Source organism: Prunus mume, linkage group LG5 (assembly GCF_029339155.1).
Source record: "Prunus mume cultivar Tortuosa linkage group LG5, ASM2933915v1, whole genome shotgun sequence".
NCBI classification, from domain to species: Eukaryota; Viridiplantae; Streptophyta; class Magnoliopsida; order Rosales; family Rosaceae; genus Prunus; species Prunus mume.
In genome coordinates this window covers 18008301-18026183 of record NC_142702.1, presented here as the reverse complement: position 1 = coordinate 18026183, position 17883 = coordinate 18008301, and the positions used below count along the sequence as shown (strand labels likewise).

The window sequence follows — 17883 nt, the reverse complement described above, 5'->3', positions numbered from 1 at the left end:
GTTAATTTTTTTGTTCTTTTCGTCTTGTTCCTTTCTTGTACCTTGGTCCGTGTCTTCTCTTTCTACTATTTTTTTCCCTAAGTCCCACTTGATTGAACATGATTAGTTTGACAGACTGAACAATTCATTTACTGTTTGACAATAACAAGAACAAGTGCAACCAACAACACACTAGGTAGTATATTAAATAGAAAGTTGATGTCGAAAACCAAATGGCTGCCTTGTATCGTACTTATGTCCAAGGAGATGTTGTCTTGGTGTGTCGAAAACCAATAGTTATTTGATGTCTTTATCAAGACTTAAATTCATTAACTGAATTGAATGACTAAAATGAAACTTATATATAGGTGCAAAAAGTCCAGAGCACATGGTCATGTGCATGTTTGATATAAAGCCCCATCAATTTCGCAACATTTAAATTCAATAACAAGGTTCAATAACAAGGGTAAACCTGAAGAAAGTCGTAGCGCCATACTAGCTTAAATCCTAACCCGATGCAACCTAGCATTATCCCTGCTTCGTAGCTCCAAATCTATATCGAATGATGATAACTGGAGTCAAATCATTGCACATGTTGGCCAAAAATGACAACTAAATTTAATGGCAAATTGACTTGAAGTTTCGCTGGTCTTTCTAATTAAAGATATCAGACATCGAACTAATCATATGTAATTGACAGGAACCATTTTTTGTTTCGAATTGACAACGCTGGTCCTTAATTGCAAGGATATAATTTTTTTTAATGATTATTTGTTTGTATTTGCACTTTTTTATTAATTAGTTCGTGAGTTCTTGACTGTAGTCACCTGATTCTGGAGTATAGATCAAAATGTCAGTTCGTGAGTTCTTGACTTTAGTTACCTCATGCCAGTCCATAAATAGATACTTGACACGTGTATTATCTCATCACTTCTATATTGATCAAAATGTTAAATAATATTAAATTGTTACTTGACACGTGTACGCCATTGCTCAACCGTTTGATCATGCTTGTCTATAAATGAATAGCTCTCTAGCTTTAACTTTCACAGATGATTCTTTAGCAAAGAGTGCAAATAAAAAATATCAAAACATTATGGGGATTCACCTCTCGATTCGCATGCTCTCGAAACTACTAGTTCTGTTGTTGTGTCATCTTGTGGTTGCAAACTTTGTAGACTCTTTGCAGCAGCTATCTTGCCATGCCGAGGAGAGCTCTGCCTTGCTGCAATTCAAGGAGAGCTTTATTATTGACAAATCTGCTTCACGTTCTAAAGGTGCTTATCCAAAGGTTTCATCATGGAAACCAACTGCAAGAGGAAATAGCAGTTGCTGCTCGTGGGATGGCGTGGAGTGTGACGAGAAGACGGGTCATGTTATTGGCCTTAATCTTAGCAATAGTAGTTATCCTCTACGGATCTTTCGACTCCAATAGTAGCCTATTCAGCCTGGTGCATCTTCAAAGGTTAAGCCTCTCTGACAATAACTTCAATTTACTCTCAAATTCCATCTAGCATAAGATAATTTTCCAAGCCTCACTCATCTTGACCTCTCTGCCTCTTTCTTTTCTGGTCAAGTCCCATCTGAAGTCTCACACTTGTCCAAGTTGACATACCTTAATCTGCGTTGCAATATTCTTGAAATTGAAACATCTCCTGATAATCCTCAGCGATTGTTGAAACTTCAACCATCCGATATGAGTAGTCTGGTTCAAAATTTAACTAGTCTAGAAACTCTTGATCTTAGTTTCATTAACATATCATCAATCATACCAGTTTCCTTGACAAATTTATCATTTTTAACACACCTTGCCCTCAAGAAATGTGATCTGTTTGGCGAATTCCCAGTGAAAATTTTTAGTCTACCGAACTTAGAAGTTCTTAATGTGAGATACAACCAAGATCTCACTGGATATTTGCCCGAATTTAATCGAAGTAGTCATGTCGTCTCACTGAAAGTTGGGTTTACTAGTTTTTTCGGAACCATACCTTCTTCGATTAAAAAGCTTAATGCATTGCAAAAGTTGGATGTCGCTCAATGCAATTTTTCACACTCGTTGGTTCCATCTGCACTTGGCAATCTTAGACAGCTCACTTACCTAGACATTTCAGCAAGCAGATTTGGAGGTCCAATTCCTGATTCTTTGGCAAACCTTACCCAATTGACTGTGTTTAGAGCTGGTACGAATTCTTTAACTGGTCCAATTCCATCTTGGCTAGGTAACTTTACCAAACTAGTTTACCTACAATTTTCTTTTAATCATTTGAATGGTTCAATTCCGGCCTCATTTTCCAATCTCATCAATCTCAAGATCCTTTGTCTACAGTCAAATAACCTGAGTGGTGTAGTGGAGTTTCAAATGTTTCAGAAGCAACAAAATCTCTACCAACTCCAATTGAGTTCGAACAACTTTGAATTTGTTACTGGATCCAATATTATGAATGCAGCTATTCCACAGTTCACCGTTTTGGCTTTGAGATTATGCAATTTAAAAGAGTTCCCATATTTCCTACAAAATCAAAAAAATTTGAAGCGGTTGGATCTAGCAGACAACAAAATCAGTGGTGAAGTACCAAACTGGATGTGGAATTTAAGCAAGGAAACTCTGGTACTCCTGGACATTTCTGGAAACTTATTTTCAGGAGAACTTCCAGCTGTCATACCCTGGGTTAACCTGCTCTCTTTGAGGCTTTCAAACAACATTTTTCATGGACGATTACCGATCCCTCCACCATCCTTGCTAGAATATGGAGCCAATAACAACAAATTTACTGGAGAAATTTCACCATTGCTTTGCAATATGAATTCTCTTATGTACCTTGACTTGTCGACAAATAATTTGAGTGGCACGCTTCCTCCGTGTCTCGGAAACTTTAGTGAGGGTCTATTGCTTTTACTTCTTGGAAGCAACTCGTTTTATGGGATGATGCCTCAACCATTCAACAACAGAAGCAGTTTGAGGATGATTGATGTTAGTCAGAACCAATTGCAGGGGCAATTACCGAGGTCATTGGCGAATTGTGTGATGCTTGAGTATCTGGTTCTATCAAAGAATCAATTCATTGATGTTTTTCCCATTTGGTTGGGGACTCTTCAAGAGTTAAAACTTTTGGCAATGCGCCATAATGGGTTTAATGGTGTGATAGGACAGTCTAGAACAAATGTTGGCTTCCCCAAGTTACGTATTCTTGATTTGTCTTACAACAATTTCACAGGTGAGATGCCACATTTGTTTCCAGATATTGCTGTAAACATGTCAACATACATGCAGGCACAAGTACAGTATGTCATCACTGATATTTATCTTACACGAAATGTTTCTTACTCAATCACATTAGCAATTAAAGGTTTGGATTTGCACTATTCGAAGATTCTAGAAGGCTTTGCAGCCATTGATATCTCAAGCAACAAATTTGAAGGGAAGATTCCAGAGTTCATTGGGAACCTTACGGAGCTTCGCTCGCTCAATATTTCCAACAACATTCTCACTGGTTCCATCCCATCATCCCTTGGCAAGTTAACGAATCTTGAATCTCTGGACCTCACAAAACAAGGGGCAGATCCCCCAACAACTGATGCAGCTTTCATTCCTTGAGACCTTTAGTGTGTCTCACTCTCATTGGTCCTATACCTCAAGGAACCCAACTTACTTCATTCAACTGCACTTCATATGAGGGAAACCTAGGATTGTGTGGAGATCCATTACCAAATAAATGTGGAAATCAAGAGGCCCCTCAACAGCCATTTTCAACTGAAGAAGACAGTGATTCAGGCTCAGCTCGAACTCTTGAATTTGATTTGATATTTGGTTTGGCTGGAGTTGGAAGTGGGTTGGTAGTGGGAGTGGTTCTTGCGGATGCCGTGGTCACAAGAAGGCAGGAGTTGTTTCTTAAGATCGTTGGAATGGTCAGGCTAATGATACGGAAAAGGTAGAGCAGGAGATGCAGAAATTGAATTTGTTATAAGGTCATGCGCGTTTATAGTCATTTTCTTGTGTTTTCTTCCTTCTCCTTCTATGTAACCTTGCTCTGTCTTTGAGTTGTACCTATGCTAATGGAAGAATCAGTTATGATGATGTATTAATGCAAATAAAGATATTAGAGTGTTGCATGTGTTTCTGTATTTGGATTCTCTGCATTCATAGTTAAGTACATTGTATAGCAATATCAGTTGTCTACAACCACAGAGCTATGGATTTGCAAAACATTTCTTTCAACTCATGGGATCGAACGAAAATCGTACACTATATCATCAATGCGGACAATTTCAACATGAAAGTAAAAAAGTTGGGAAAATTTGGTTTCAATAAGGAAGGCAAGAATATTTGAAAACGTAGGAAATACAAGGGTAATGCTCAAGTAAGAACTGTTTATAAACTGAATATTAAGATCCAGCCGTGGCTTAATAAGGAAGGCAACAAATGCTGAGTCGAAGTTGAGGAGGATATGCACAGCATAAACCACTCCTCTGTTTTAGTGACTTCCCTTGCAAGTTCTGTAGCCCAGTTTCTTATTAGATTCGTCTTATCAACCTTTTTAATTTGACCCCAAAAAAAAAAAAACACACCTTCAGCAAGTATAATTTCTGGAAAAAAAAAAAATAGCCCTAACAAATAACCGTGACAGGGCAGAAGCCTCATGGAATCCACTAGTTCTATGAATGATGAAGTGATAATCATTAGGGTGGAAATCTTGGTAAACAAAGAGAAGGGAATGCTTTCCTTGTATTAAATCCATACTTGTAATGACTCGGTGTATTCACCAATTAGGAATTGGGGTAAGCAAGAATGAGAGTAATGAAGAATCGATAAGCATGAATAAGGGTAACCATGAATCAGAGTCAACATTCCAATTAAACTGCTTACTAACTATAAGGAATTATAATGAAAAATAATTCCGATTCCCATTCAAACACTATTCTAAAGAATCGGAATCAAAATAAATTTGATTACCAAAATACCCTTCTACAAAAAGAAATTTTATTTTGTTCAACTACTTATGCAAGTTTTCAAATGACAAAAATTGTGTAATGTAATTATTATCCAACTTTTTATATATCAAAATGATAAAATAGAATTTAATATTTGTAAAAAAATTATTTTTTTTATAGGTTTAATTATTTATTTCCAGTATATCTAAATATATAAAATTATAAAAATAATTAAAACCTCCCATATCAGGAATCAAATTTCCTCCATATCATGAATTAGGAATGAAATTTTATTTGGGCCCTACGTTTCTTTTCATTCCCAATGTGTAAGTAAACAAAGGAATAATCCGGAATGGGAATGACTCCCACTCTTTCCATTTTCATTCTGGTTATATAAACATGCAGATTTTTTTAAGGGAGTGATATGGAGGGTAATTTGGACATTTCAACACTGGATTTGTAACTAGTCTAAACCAACACGAATGACTTGCAATTGTTTTATTTCAAGCAAAAAGAATAAAAATTCGAAAGCTAGCTTTTTATGTGGTTACACCACAGTAAAGTTCAATTACCAAGTTTGGGATGGATTGGTGTGGTGTGGTTCCTATACGGAAAAGAATTCTCCATATGTAATGTCCATGAAACATTCTATAGCAACAAAAAAGAGAAAAATGGGCATAATAGCTGCTATTATTTTGCCTAAAAAAAGTTGGTGTCTTTGTATTTATACAAAGGGGTATTGAATTTTTAAATAAAAACAAATACCTATGTGTAGGCAATTTGGGAAGGAAAAATCTTATTCCAATTCACCCTTGCTCAATCTCATTTCAGGAATCAAATTTCCTCCATATCATGACTCATGAATCAATTTTTATTTGGGCTCCGCGTTTCTTTTCATTCTCCATGTGTAAGTAAATAAATGAATAATCCGGAATGGGAATGACTCCCACTCTTTTCATTCTCATTCCGGTTATGTAACGAGGAGATTTTTTTTAAGTGGGTGACATGGAGGGTAATTTGGACATTTCAACACTGAATTTGTAACTAGTCTAAACCGACACGTGTGACTTGCAATCATTTTGTTTCAAGCAAAATGAATAAAAATTCAAAAGCTGTCACTTCTCTGTGGAATTTTACGTAATGAATATTTGGTTGACTTAAGTCATCTGGAGTCTTAAAATACTTCTTTATTGATCAGTATGTCAATAAATATTATCCCTTCAAATAAACAAAGGGGCTGGAAATGAAAACAAAGGATTGTGTGGAGATCCATTGCTATTTGTTTTGGCAGACTTGGGAAGTGGGTTGGTAATGAAAACAAAGGTTATGCATGCATCTTGGAATTCAACTTGATCAGTTAAAGACCAACCCTTTTTATTAATTGATTTTATTCTTTCTTTTTTTGTGGCACTTAATTAGCCATGATTAATTTGACAGCTTGGAAAATCAATTTTTATCACAAAGCATGCAAAAGGAAGCGACACACAAACCAAAACCAAGTACAAGCACACAAGATCACTGCGACCAACAAAAACTAGAGTTAGGGAGACTCATCATCATCCGAACCACCGAAACCCTCAGCAGGCTCCATACTCGTACGCGAAAGATGAAAAATTCTGTGATTTTGGTTGCGTGTCTTTATCGGTACGTACAAATATGTCTTGACTTAAACAGAGGGGCAGGTGGCATCCAGAGTGATCCAGATGGAAACAAAGTTTGAAAATAAGGAACTTAGTATAGTGTTCCTGATGGAAACTATACATGTAGTCTTGATTGAATCAGAATGCCTTATTTACGGAGTAATTAGGACTTGACTTCGAGTCAAATGAAGCAATAATTCACTTGAAATCTGCACATGTTCTGGCAATGTAAGTATATACAAATTTCAAAGCTTCGATCGTTGTTTCCCATTCCCATCTTGTTTGAAATTTATTCCAAGTCCCTTCCGCTCTCTCTCGCTTCCAACCACCCCCCCCCCCCCTTTTTTTTTTTGGGTCTGAATCAGGTCCTCCCTGCCTTTTAATTCTCTCTCTCTATCTCTCTCTCTCTCTCTCTCTCTCTCTCTCTCTCTAAATCAAGCTCTTTTTTCTGTTTTCTATGGCTGGTGAATTCTCAGGAAGGTAATTCAGAAGGGGGAGAAAGCCACGAAAATGAAACCGACCCCAAAAGTATTTTTATGTTTTTAACTTAAATTTTGTGATGTAAGTTTTTTTACACTTTAGAATTCACGAAAAGATTGAAATACCAAGACTTAAAATTGATTAACTGAATTGAATGACTAAAATGAAGCTTATATTGGTGCAAAAGGTCAACGGAAATTACCAAAATTAAACCCCTATTAATTCACTTGAAGTCCATGTTTGATACAAAGCCCCTTGAAGACGTAACTTTGGAAATTTACACTTGGTCTCAATCTCGCAGCACCTAAATTCAATATGGCAAATTGACTTGGAATTTCTCGGTCTTTTTGATTGAAAATATCACAAATTGCATATATGTAATGAGTTTTTCTATTTAAACCCGGCACTTCTCTTTGTTCACCCCATATTCTAAATTCATCCAAACTTCTAATTCAAATTTTCATAATTTCTAAGAAAATCCCACTATCTTTCCAAACTACCCCTAAATGCACACCTAACAAAAAAAAAATATTTAAAATAAAAAAATCATCAACCTCACATGTAATAACCCAAACCAAAAATTATTATTTAATTATTAATTTATTAGAAGAAAAGACTATAATGCCCTTAGAATTTTTATTAGGTCAAAGGTTGACTTTTTGACCAAGAAGGAAATTGGGGATTTCAATTATACCGTTGCGTAGAGCGCAACGAAATGAGTCCGTAGACACGTAGTGGACTCGAATCGGAATTATAACGAAGAAAGTACGGTCAAAATACACTCAAGGGCAAAAAGGTAATTTTGGAAAATTAGATTTTAAAAACCCTCAGTTTCTCTCTCAGCCCGACCCCCTCCCCTCCCCGATACCTTCTCCAGCCTGGCTTCCAAGCCACCGCCGCCGCCACACCCCACCTCCTACTTGGGACCGGATCGAAAAGAACTGGAAGTGTCCTCCTCCTTCCCTGCCAAGCCCACTGCCGAAACCGCCGAATCCGCGGATTTTGCAAACCCGATCGGTTTCGGGAGAAACTTCAGCGCTCGTTCTCCGTCATCCGGCCACCATTTCCGATGAGTGAGGTATGGTTTCTCACCTATTTCTTGAGCTCTAGCTGCCTGTTGGATAGGAATTGGTTGATTTCACGTGTAGGAGAACGATTTGGAAACCTAGGTTTTGACAGATTTTCGGGCTACTATTCCGGCCATTTCGGCCACTTTTTGGGGTAGGTCCAAGAACAAAAGTGGCTCTAAATGGGGTGTTATACCTAAGATAGGAGTCTTGAGCCTAGATGTTGAGTTTTTCCGGCGATGCGTTATCGCTTTAGGGATCACGTGCTACCAGCGCGTGTGGCGGCGCGTGGGCAGTAAGATGGGGACCACAGTCAGTCCTAGAATGATCTCCTAGTCCTCACGAGCGCGTAGGATTTCGCGGATCTTAATTCGGATATCGTTTGAACCCCGAACGGATCTCGCCTACTGTGCGATTTCCGGGTTCACTATGTTTGAACCGTTGGATCGTAGTTAATTCCAAGTATGTTAATCTAGACTTTCCTAGGATCGTATCGTATTTGACGGATCGTAAAACGGAGTCCCGGATACTCCAGAAATGTCAGCCCTAGAGTGGGGTTTACAGAAACAAACCATTCATGTGTCCGAAGCAGAGGAAAGAACTACGTGTGGTTTGATCTCTCAAGAAGGGTACGAGGCAGCCTACAGCTTGTTTAGGTGCAGCCACGAGTTAGGCCTGTGGTTTATGTTATTGTTTTGTGGTATTTTTCGCTTTTTACGATCCACGCTACAGTGTCAATTTAAAACTGGATTCGGCCCGGATTTCAAAGTGGAATTTGGGTCGGGTCGTTTCATCACACCCCACACCTCAAATGAATTGATAAGCTCTTTCCAATTGTCAATGCGATCTCGATATGGATGGAATGATTATGTCTGATCAAATGTTTACAAATTTGGACCCCTACAAAGACCAACATTCATCATTCTTGGCGCACAGTACATGGTAAAGACTTTGAATCTCCGCAAACAATTGGAGGTTGGAATGATTATGTCTAATCAAATGTTTACAAATTTGGACCCCTACAAAGACTTGGTGCACAGAACATGATAATTAAAGACTTTGAATCTCTACCAACAACATGTTTAACGTGGATTTTCAGATCAATTCAAGGAAACGACCAAGTAATTTTTACATAAAGATCATTTGACTGCTAGTAGGATAGCTAGGCACAGCACAAGCCCGAGATGGACTGTGCTCAGAAGGAAATAACAGAGCGGTGGGCTCTGTTTTTGGTAACAAAGAGTTGTTGGCTATTCTTTAAATGTCTCTTTATTTAACCGCAACAGAAATTACTTGCTTAATTTGAAGAAGAAGAGTGGTGTGGTGTGTGTAAAGATGTACTGGGGTTAAGTATGAAGTTAGATGACTTTTTTGTCTTTTTACACAATAATAAAACTTAAGAGCTTAATGATTTAAGTATGTAGATAAACAAAGAAAAGTGTGGGGTTTAAATAGAAAAACTCTATGTAATTTACTGGAACCGTTTTTCTCTTACTTTCAAGGATGGAATTTTATGTCATTGTGAGTTCTTGACTTTAGTCATTTGCAGTGTGAAAATGTTAGAGTTTTGTATAGGTTTTGAAGAAGAAGAGAAAAACAAATATGCAAGAGAAAACCGAGAGCTTAGCTAAAACAAAACTTCTGTATTTTTTTTGTATTGTATATTGCTCTAAAGCTTTCGGGCAAGCACAGTGTGTGCTATATAACCGTTTAGAGAAATAGTTGGATTCTCTTACATCACTTGAGAATCACAGCCTTACATCCAAAACTGCCTTCTAAGATCTTTACACGTGGCTATAGCCACTTAACACTAACTGACGCCTCACACTTGCCTATTTTAGAGACTAAGTGAATACACCATTTCAGCTTAGGGACTTTAATCACACTCTCATCAGCTCACCACTTATATTTCAACACTCCCCTTTAAGTTGTGAGCTGATTTCACACCAAGTTTCTCTCTGAGATAGCAGAAACGATCCTTAGCCAATGCCTTAGTAAAAATGTCTGCTAGTTGCTCATTTGTGGGACAATAAATCAGATCCACAGTTCCTTCTTGCAAAGCATCTTTAATAAAATGATACCTCCGATCGATATGTTTTGTTTTCTGATGAAACACAGGTTTCCTTGTAATGGCAATGGCTGAAATGTTGTCACAGTGGAGAGGTGTAGCTTCTGTTTGAACTTCTCCAAAGTCTTCTAGGACAAATCTCAACCAAATAGCTTGTGTTGTTGCTTCAGAGGCACTGATGTATTCAGCTTCTGCAGTAGAGAGTGCAACACAATTTTGCTTGACTGAGGCCCAAGCAAACACTCCACTCCCAAAAGAAAAAGCGTATCCAGATGTGCTCTTGCTATCATCCACTGAGCCACTCCAATCGCTGTCACAATAGCCAATTAGAACTGCCCCTTTTCCTTTCACATACTCTAGACCATAATCCAAGGTTCCTTTTACATATCTAAGGACACGTTTTGCTGTTCCAAGGTGTTTGCTAGTGGGACAATGCATAAACCTTGCAAGCAGACTAGCTGCAAACATAATGTCGGGTCTGGTAGCTGTGAGGTACAGCAGACTTCCAACAATCCTTCTGTAGTGTTCTTCACTTGCCAAGCCACTCCCATCATCTTTACTTAGCTTCTCTGAGGTGACTAGAGGAATAGAAACCGGCTTACACTCATTCAAGCCAAATCTGCTCAATAGAGTTGTTGCATACTTCTTCTGATGAATGAATATGCTTGTTGGTGTTTGAATCACTCCCATTCCCAAGAAGTGATGCAAGAGTCCCAGATCAGTCATTTCATACTTCTCCTTCATGTCCTTCTTGAAATCTTCTAGCATTTCATGATCATTTCCAGTGTAGACTATATCATCTACATAAATGGAAACTATCAGGATATTTTCTGCACCTCTTGCTTTGACATAAAGTGTAGCTTCACTTTGACTCTTTGTAAATCCACACTCAGCAAAATAACCATCAATTTCACTATACCAAGCTCTTGGCGCCTGTTTCAAGCCATATAGAGCTTTGTGTAGTTTGTAAACCTTGCTTTCACTTCCTTTTACCACAAATCCTTCCGGCTGGTCTACATACACTTCTTCCTCTAAAATACCATTTAGAAAAGCTGACTTGACATCCAATTGGTACAGCTGCCAACTCTTCTCAGCTGCAAGGGCAATCAAGGTTCGAATAGTGTCTAATCTAGCCACTGGTGCAAACGTTTCATTGTAGTCCACCCCTGGTTTTTGTGAGTATCCCTTGGCCACCAGTCTTGCTTTATTCTTCTGCACTGAGCCATCCAAATTTAGCTTAGTTTTAAACACCCATTTAACTCCAATAACTGGTTTTTCCATAGGTCTGTCAATAAGTTCCCATGTCTTATTCTTTTCTATCATATTCAACTCATCTTTCATTGCCTTCAACCATGATTCCTCCTTCACAGCTTCTTCAAACTTCTCAGGCTCCATTGTGCACAGGTTGCATTGTGCCAAAATGTCATCCAACTTCCTCTATTTCAATGGTGTATGATCGAAGGTCTGAGTATCTTCCAACCTACTGCTTTCCTTGCTTGATTCTCCATAGGAAGCTGCTGAGTTTCCAGCAGTGAAACCAGAATTTTGAGGCCCTATAGGTGTCTCAAACGAATTCACTTGAGAATTTCTAGGCTGCTCCTCAAAGTTCATCATAACCACAGAATTGTCAGACACTTCTTTCCAATTCCAGCTTGTTCCTTCATCAAATACAACATCCCTTGATAAGAGTAGTTTTCTAGTGATAGGATCAAACACTCTATAACCCTTCTCACATGTTGCATATCCAACAAAAACTCCCCTTGTGCTTTTGGCATCCAATTTCTGTCTATTCTCCTCTGGTTTATGCACAAAACACACACTGCCAAACACTTTTAAATGAGCAACACCTGGTTTTCTGGTGCTATAGGCCTCAAAAGGAGTCTTGTCCCTAAGAGCCTTAGTAGGACATCTATTCAAGATGTACACTGCTGTGTGGACAGCTTCGCCCATAGATAATAGGGCAGCTCTTCTCATGCAACATAGCTTTAGCCATCTCTACCACAAATCCTATTTTTTCTCTCTACCACTCCATTTTGCTGGGGTGTGTAAGCCATGGAGAATTGTCTTTGAATCCCTGCATCTTCACATAGTTTATTGAATTCACTAGAAGTGAACTCACCCCCTCTATCACTCGAACACATTTCACTTTGTAACCACTTTGCAACTCCACCATAGACTTGAATTTTCGAAAATAATTTAGTGCATCCGACTTGTATCTCAAGAAGTAGACCCAAATCATCCTTGTAAAATCATCTATGAGTAACATGAAATATTTGTTACCTCCTAGAGATTCATTTTGCATTGGTCCACACAAGTCCATGTGTATAAGTTCAAGAGGTGTACTAGCTCTCCATGCTTGATCTTTAGGAAACCACTCTCTGTGTTGTTTTCCTAATTGGCAGCCTTCACACACTTCATTTACAGTTTCCAAATGTGGCAGCCCATGTACCATCTCTTTTTCCTTGAGTTGGTTTAGGCCTTTCAAGTGTAAATGCCCCATTCTTTTATGCCAAACCCAAGTAGAGTTGACTACACCAGCTCTTAGTGCAACAAAATCATTTGAGGGTAATGATAATGGATAACATCTATTCTTTCTCATTTCCACCTTCATAACAAGGTTCTCAAGAGAAGAACTATCATAGATGCTGCACATGCTGCTCCCAAATACCAAATAATAACCATGTTCATCCATTTGGCCCACACTCAAGAGATTTTCTCTCAAACCAGGCAGATACATGACCTCTCTGATATACTTTGCACCAGAGTTTGTGTCAAGCACCAAAGTGCCCATGCCGGCTATACTTACAAGCTCCCCTGTTGGCATTTGCACCTTGCCTGTGACTTTTGAGTTTATGTCAATTAACAGCTCCTTCTTCCCAGTCATGTGGTTACTGCAGCCACTGCTACATACCATTCTCCATTTTCACCCTTTCTGAAATTGCACAATTTGCAAAAAACAGATTCCCTCTTACTTCTACTTGGCTTGCATTATTTGCTTTCTGTCCTCCTTTGTTTGCAGTGCAGTCTCTGGCCCAATGTCCAAATCTATCACACTTATAGCACTTGGATTGACCCTTATATCTGCATTCTCCATAGTGAAATTTAGAGCAGACTTTGCATTGAGGCTTCACCCCATCTTGCTGCACAGAATGTGATCCATTTGAAGTCTGTCCAGCGCCAGCTTGCTGTGGCTTCTGTCTAGACTCCCATGGTTTGTTGTTAGGCTTCCAACTCTTCTGAGACTTGGCAGAACCAGACTGAGCATTATTCTTGTTCTGCCCCTTTTGATCGATTGAGAAAGAACCAAATGCTTTCTCAGCTATGTCCACATTATGCATGTCAAAACGTTGCTCTTGACTCTTCAATATTGCAATAACCTCCTGCAATTCAATGGTCTCCAAACTCTTTGTATTTTCAATCACCAAACAGATGGGATCATAAACTCTACTAAGACTGATTAACACCTTTTGAACCAGCCTCTCGTTTGATAACACCTCTCCAAATGTTTTCATTTGATTTATCAATTCATTTAATCGAGTAAGATATGCAGTAAGTTGTTCACCTTCACGCATCCTCATATACTCAAATTCTCGTCTAAGATTCTGAAGCTTTACAGATCTAACCTGATCACCTCCATGATATTCACTGTAGAGCAGAGTCCAAGCCATTTTTGCTGAATCGGCATTTGCAATCCGAGGGAAGATCTGGTCAGAGACAGCGTTTTGTATGATGCCCAGTGCCTTTGCATCCTTCATGAGCACAGCACACATCTCTGCTTCAGCTTCTTCCTCCGATGATTCTTCAACTTTCTTGGTCTTCATCTTCGAATCAGAGACTGGAATCCCCTTTTCTACCAGACCCCACAGCCCAAGAGATTTGAAGATTGTCACCATCTTGATCCTCCAGAACTCGTAGTTCTCACCGGAAAAGATCGGAGTTCGTACCTCAGAACTTCCAGATCCAGCCATCGCTTGGTCCAATCTCAGCAGCTTGCTTCTCTTCTCCGATGCTCACCGAGCTTCGATTTTAGCTCGTGACCTTCACAGCTTTACGCCCAGATCAAGACATCGAACCTGGCTCTGAGGCCATGTTAGAGTTTTGTATAGGTTTTGAAGAAGAAGAGAAAACAAATATGCAAGAGAAAACCGAGAGCTTAGCTAAAACAAAACTTCTGTATTTTTTTTGTATTGTATATTGCTCTAAAGCTTTCGGGCAAGCACAGTGTGTGCTATATAACCGTTTAGAGAAATAGCTGGATTCTCTTACATCATTTGAGAATCACAGCCTTACATCCAAAACTGCCTTCTAAGATCTTTACACGTGGCTATAGCCACTTAACACTAACTGACGCCTCACACTTGCCTATTTTAGAGACTAAGTGAATACACCATTTCAGCTTAGGGACTTTAATCACACTCTCATCAGCTCACCACTTATATTTCAACAGAAAACACCACGTCTCAAGTTTATTATTATTATTATCTTCCAATCACTTCTTTATTGATCAAAATGTCAATAAATATTATCTCATGATGAAGATGGTTGACTTGGAGTAATATTAAATAGTTATTTATTAGAGTTATTTACCCTAACACCCCATGAGGTTTCTTGTGTTTTCACAAAATCTCTTTAGGTCACAAAAATTACACAAACACAACCTGAGGTTTCAGTTTGTTTTCACAAAACCTCTTTTCGTTAATTGTATGTCCAAAAATTGATGATTTCATTAAAAAAAAATTATGCAAATGACAAAATTACCCCAATGAAGTATATGCAATCTAATCTCAAAGGTCAACTTTGTTATTTTGGAGATTTTTTTTTGTACAAATCATCAATCTTTGAAAAATCAATGAAAAAGAGTTTTGTTAAAAAGCCAAAAACCTCAGAGGGTGTAAATAACTCTTATTTACTATATACAACTATATATGCAGTGCCATTTGATTATGCCATCCATAAATAGATAGCTCTTTCACTTTCATAGATATGATTTTTTAGCTTAAGAGGGCAATGCTCAAGTAAGACCTGTTTATAAACTGAATATTAAAAGGGAGATACACTTTTATACTCAATGCCCAAATTATAAATAAATAAAAAACCCTTATATGAAATAGATTTTAGAAACACACCTAAAGCCCATTTACAATATATCAAAAAACCTTTTAACTTCTTATAAATTACAAAACTGCCATCAATTTCTTAAAACAAGCTCAATCTCAAAACCTCATAAAAAACTAAAAACATTCAAGCTCTTATTTCCTTATTACAAACGTCTTGCCATGCCGAGGAGAGCTTTTGTGAATGCTAACTTGTGGATACACTTGTGAATGCTAGAATTTTAGACTGCTCTTGTCAATGAAACTTGATACATCACAATAATTATGTTAACATTGCCATTTAGACTTTAACATCAAAGGGAGCTTATTTTGAATGGTATTTATATGAAGTTGCTTTGGTTGCATTAGGTAATAATGAAAAACCATCAGGTTCTCTCCTCAAGACATATAATCTGAGTGATGAGGCTGATGAAAGCATCGCAACCAACTCTAACAATGAAAATGATCAAGTTTCTAAAGTTTTTGAGTGATGAGTGATGAGGTTGAATGATGCTTACATATCCAAAGATGTAAAGCTAGTTCTTGACTTCTTATAAGCCATTCACGCTGCTGGTGTTGATATTTTAATAACCAATACTGTACAAACAAAACAATCAAGGATGAAAGGACAAACCCCTTAAATGTGAACTCTCAAGAGGACAAAAGAAATCTCACATGTGGTGCCAAAATAATTTCCACAGAACAGAGACTCAAAAGTCAGGCCAAGAAACTGAAGAAACGATCAGGAAATCCCCAAGAAAGAGCTGATGCTGAACACGTCCAATACCCATAAATGCATTGTTACTTGACTTGAAGTCAAACATTTATATGTTTATTGCTCAACCATTTGATCACACGGCCTGTCCATAAATAGATAGCTCTCCAGCTTTCACTTTCACATATGATTGTTTAGCTAAGAGTGCACACGAAAAATAGAAAAAACATTATGGGGAATGTGTCGATTCACATGCTCTCGAAACTAGTAGTAGTTCTACTGCTGTTTCATCTTGTGGTTACTAACTTTGTAGACGCTTTGCAGCAGCCATCTTGCCAGGCCGAGGAGAGCTCTGCCTTACTGCAGTTCAAGGAGAGCTTTATTATTGACAAATCTGCTTCAGGTTATGACGGTGCTTATCCAAAGGTTTCTTCATGGAAACCACCTGGAGGAGGAAATATCAGTTGCTGCTCGTGGAATGGCGTGGAGTGTGACGAGATGACGGGTCATGTTATTGGCCTTGATCTCAGCAGCAGTTATCTCTACGGCTCTTTTGACTCCAATAGTAGCCTGTTCAGCTTGGTGCATCTTCAAAGGTTAAGCCTCTCTGACAATAACTTCAATTACTCTCAAATTCCATCTAGCATAAGAAACTTTCCAAGCCTCACTCATCTTGACCTCTCTTTTTCTGTCTTTTCTGGTCAAGTCCCATCTGAAATCTCACACTTATCCAAGTTGACATACCTTGATTTGTGTGGCAATTTTGAAGGACCTTCTTCTGATCCTCACAGATTGTTGAAACTTCAACCATCCGATATGAGAAGTCTAGTTCAAAACTTAACTAGTCTAGAAACATTTTCTCTCTGTTTCATTAACATATCTTCTATCATACCCGTTTCCATGACAAATTTATCATTTTTGACATCCATTAGACTCAGGAATTGTGATATGTTTGGCGAATTCCCAGTGAGAATCTTCAATCTACAGAACTTAAAAGTTCTTAGTGTGAGATACAACCAAGATCTCACTGGATATTTTCCTGAATTTAATCAAAGTAGTCCTCTCATCTTACTGAAAGTGTCCTTTACTAGTTTTTTTGGAACAATACCTTCTTCGTTTGAAAAGATTAATTCATTGCAAGTGTTGGATGTGGCTCGATGCAATTTTTCAGAAGGGTTGGTTCCATCTGCACTTGGTAATCTTAGACAGCTCACTTATCTAGACATTTCAGCAAACAAATTTGGAGGTCCAATTCCTGATTCCTTGGCAAACTTACCCAATTGACTGTGTTTAGGATTGGTACGAGTTATTTAACTGGTCCAATTCCATCTTGGCTAGGTAACTTTAGCAAACTAGTTTACCTAGATTTTGCTTTTAATCATTTGAATGGTTCAATTCCCTCCTCATTTTCCAATCTCACCAATCTCGAGATCCTTTATCTACAGTCAAATAACCTGAGCGGTGTAGTGGAGTTTCAAATGTTTCAGAAGCAACAAAATTTCTACCAACTCCAATTGAGTTGGAACAACTTTGAATTTGTTACTGGATCCAATATTATGAACGCAACTCTTCGACAGTTCACCATTTTGGGTTTGAGTTCATGCAATTTAAAAGAGTTCCCATATTTCCTACAAAATCAGACAAATTTGGAGCGATTGGATCTAGCAAACAACAAAATCTGTGGTGAAGTACCAAACTGGATGTGGAATTTAAGCAAGGAGACCCTGATATTCATGGACATTTCTGCAAACTTCTTTTTAGGAGAACTTCCAGCTATCATACCCTGGGTTAAACTACAATGCTTGAGGCTTTCGTTCAACAATTTTCAAGGAAGATTACCGATCCCTCCACCATCCCTTCTAGAATATGGAGCGACCAACAACAAATTTACTGGAGAAATTTCACCATTGCT

At 38.2% G+C, this 17883-nt stretch overlaps 2 protein-coding genes and 1 pseudogene across 2 annotated transcripts; 2 read left to right on the top strand and 1 right to left on the bottom strand.

Annotated features, from left to right (window-relative positions):
- Positions 1-1056: 1056 nt before the first annotated feature.
- LOC148917197 (receptor-like protein 7) lies at positions 1057-4101 on the top strand (annotated as a pseudogene).
- An 8965-nt stretch (positions 4102-13066) lies between these two features.
- Positions 13067-14131, bottom strand: LOC148917196 (uncharacterized). Its single transcript, XM_089052381.1, has one exon. It carries the CDS (start codon positions 14129-14131, stop codon positions 13067-13069), a length of 1065 nt encoding a protein of 354 aa, XP_088908507.1.
- Positions 14132-16202: 2071 nt separating this feature from the next.
- On the top strand, positions 16203-17365 carry LOC148917195 (receptor-like protein Cf-9). Its single transcript, XM_089052932.1, has one exon. It carries the CDS (start codon positions 16203-16205, stop codon positions 17253-17255), a length of 1053 nt encoding a protein of 350 aa, XP_088909058.1. The 3' UTR covers positions 17256-17365.
- Positions 17366-17883: the final 518 nt, after the last annotated feature.

Excerpts from the sequence above, each read along its gene's own strand:
- LOC148917196 (XM_089052381.1), bottom strand. The coding sequence starts at position 14,131 with ATGGCTGGATCTGGAAGTTCTGAGGTACGAACTCCGATCTTTTCCGGT.
- LOC148917195 (XM_089052932.1), top strand. The coding sequence starts at position 16,203 with ATGGGGAATGTGTCGATTCACATGCTCTCGAAACTAGTAGTAGTTCTA.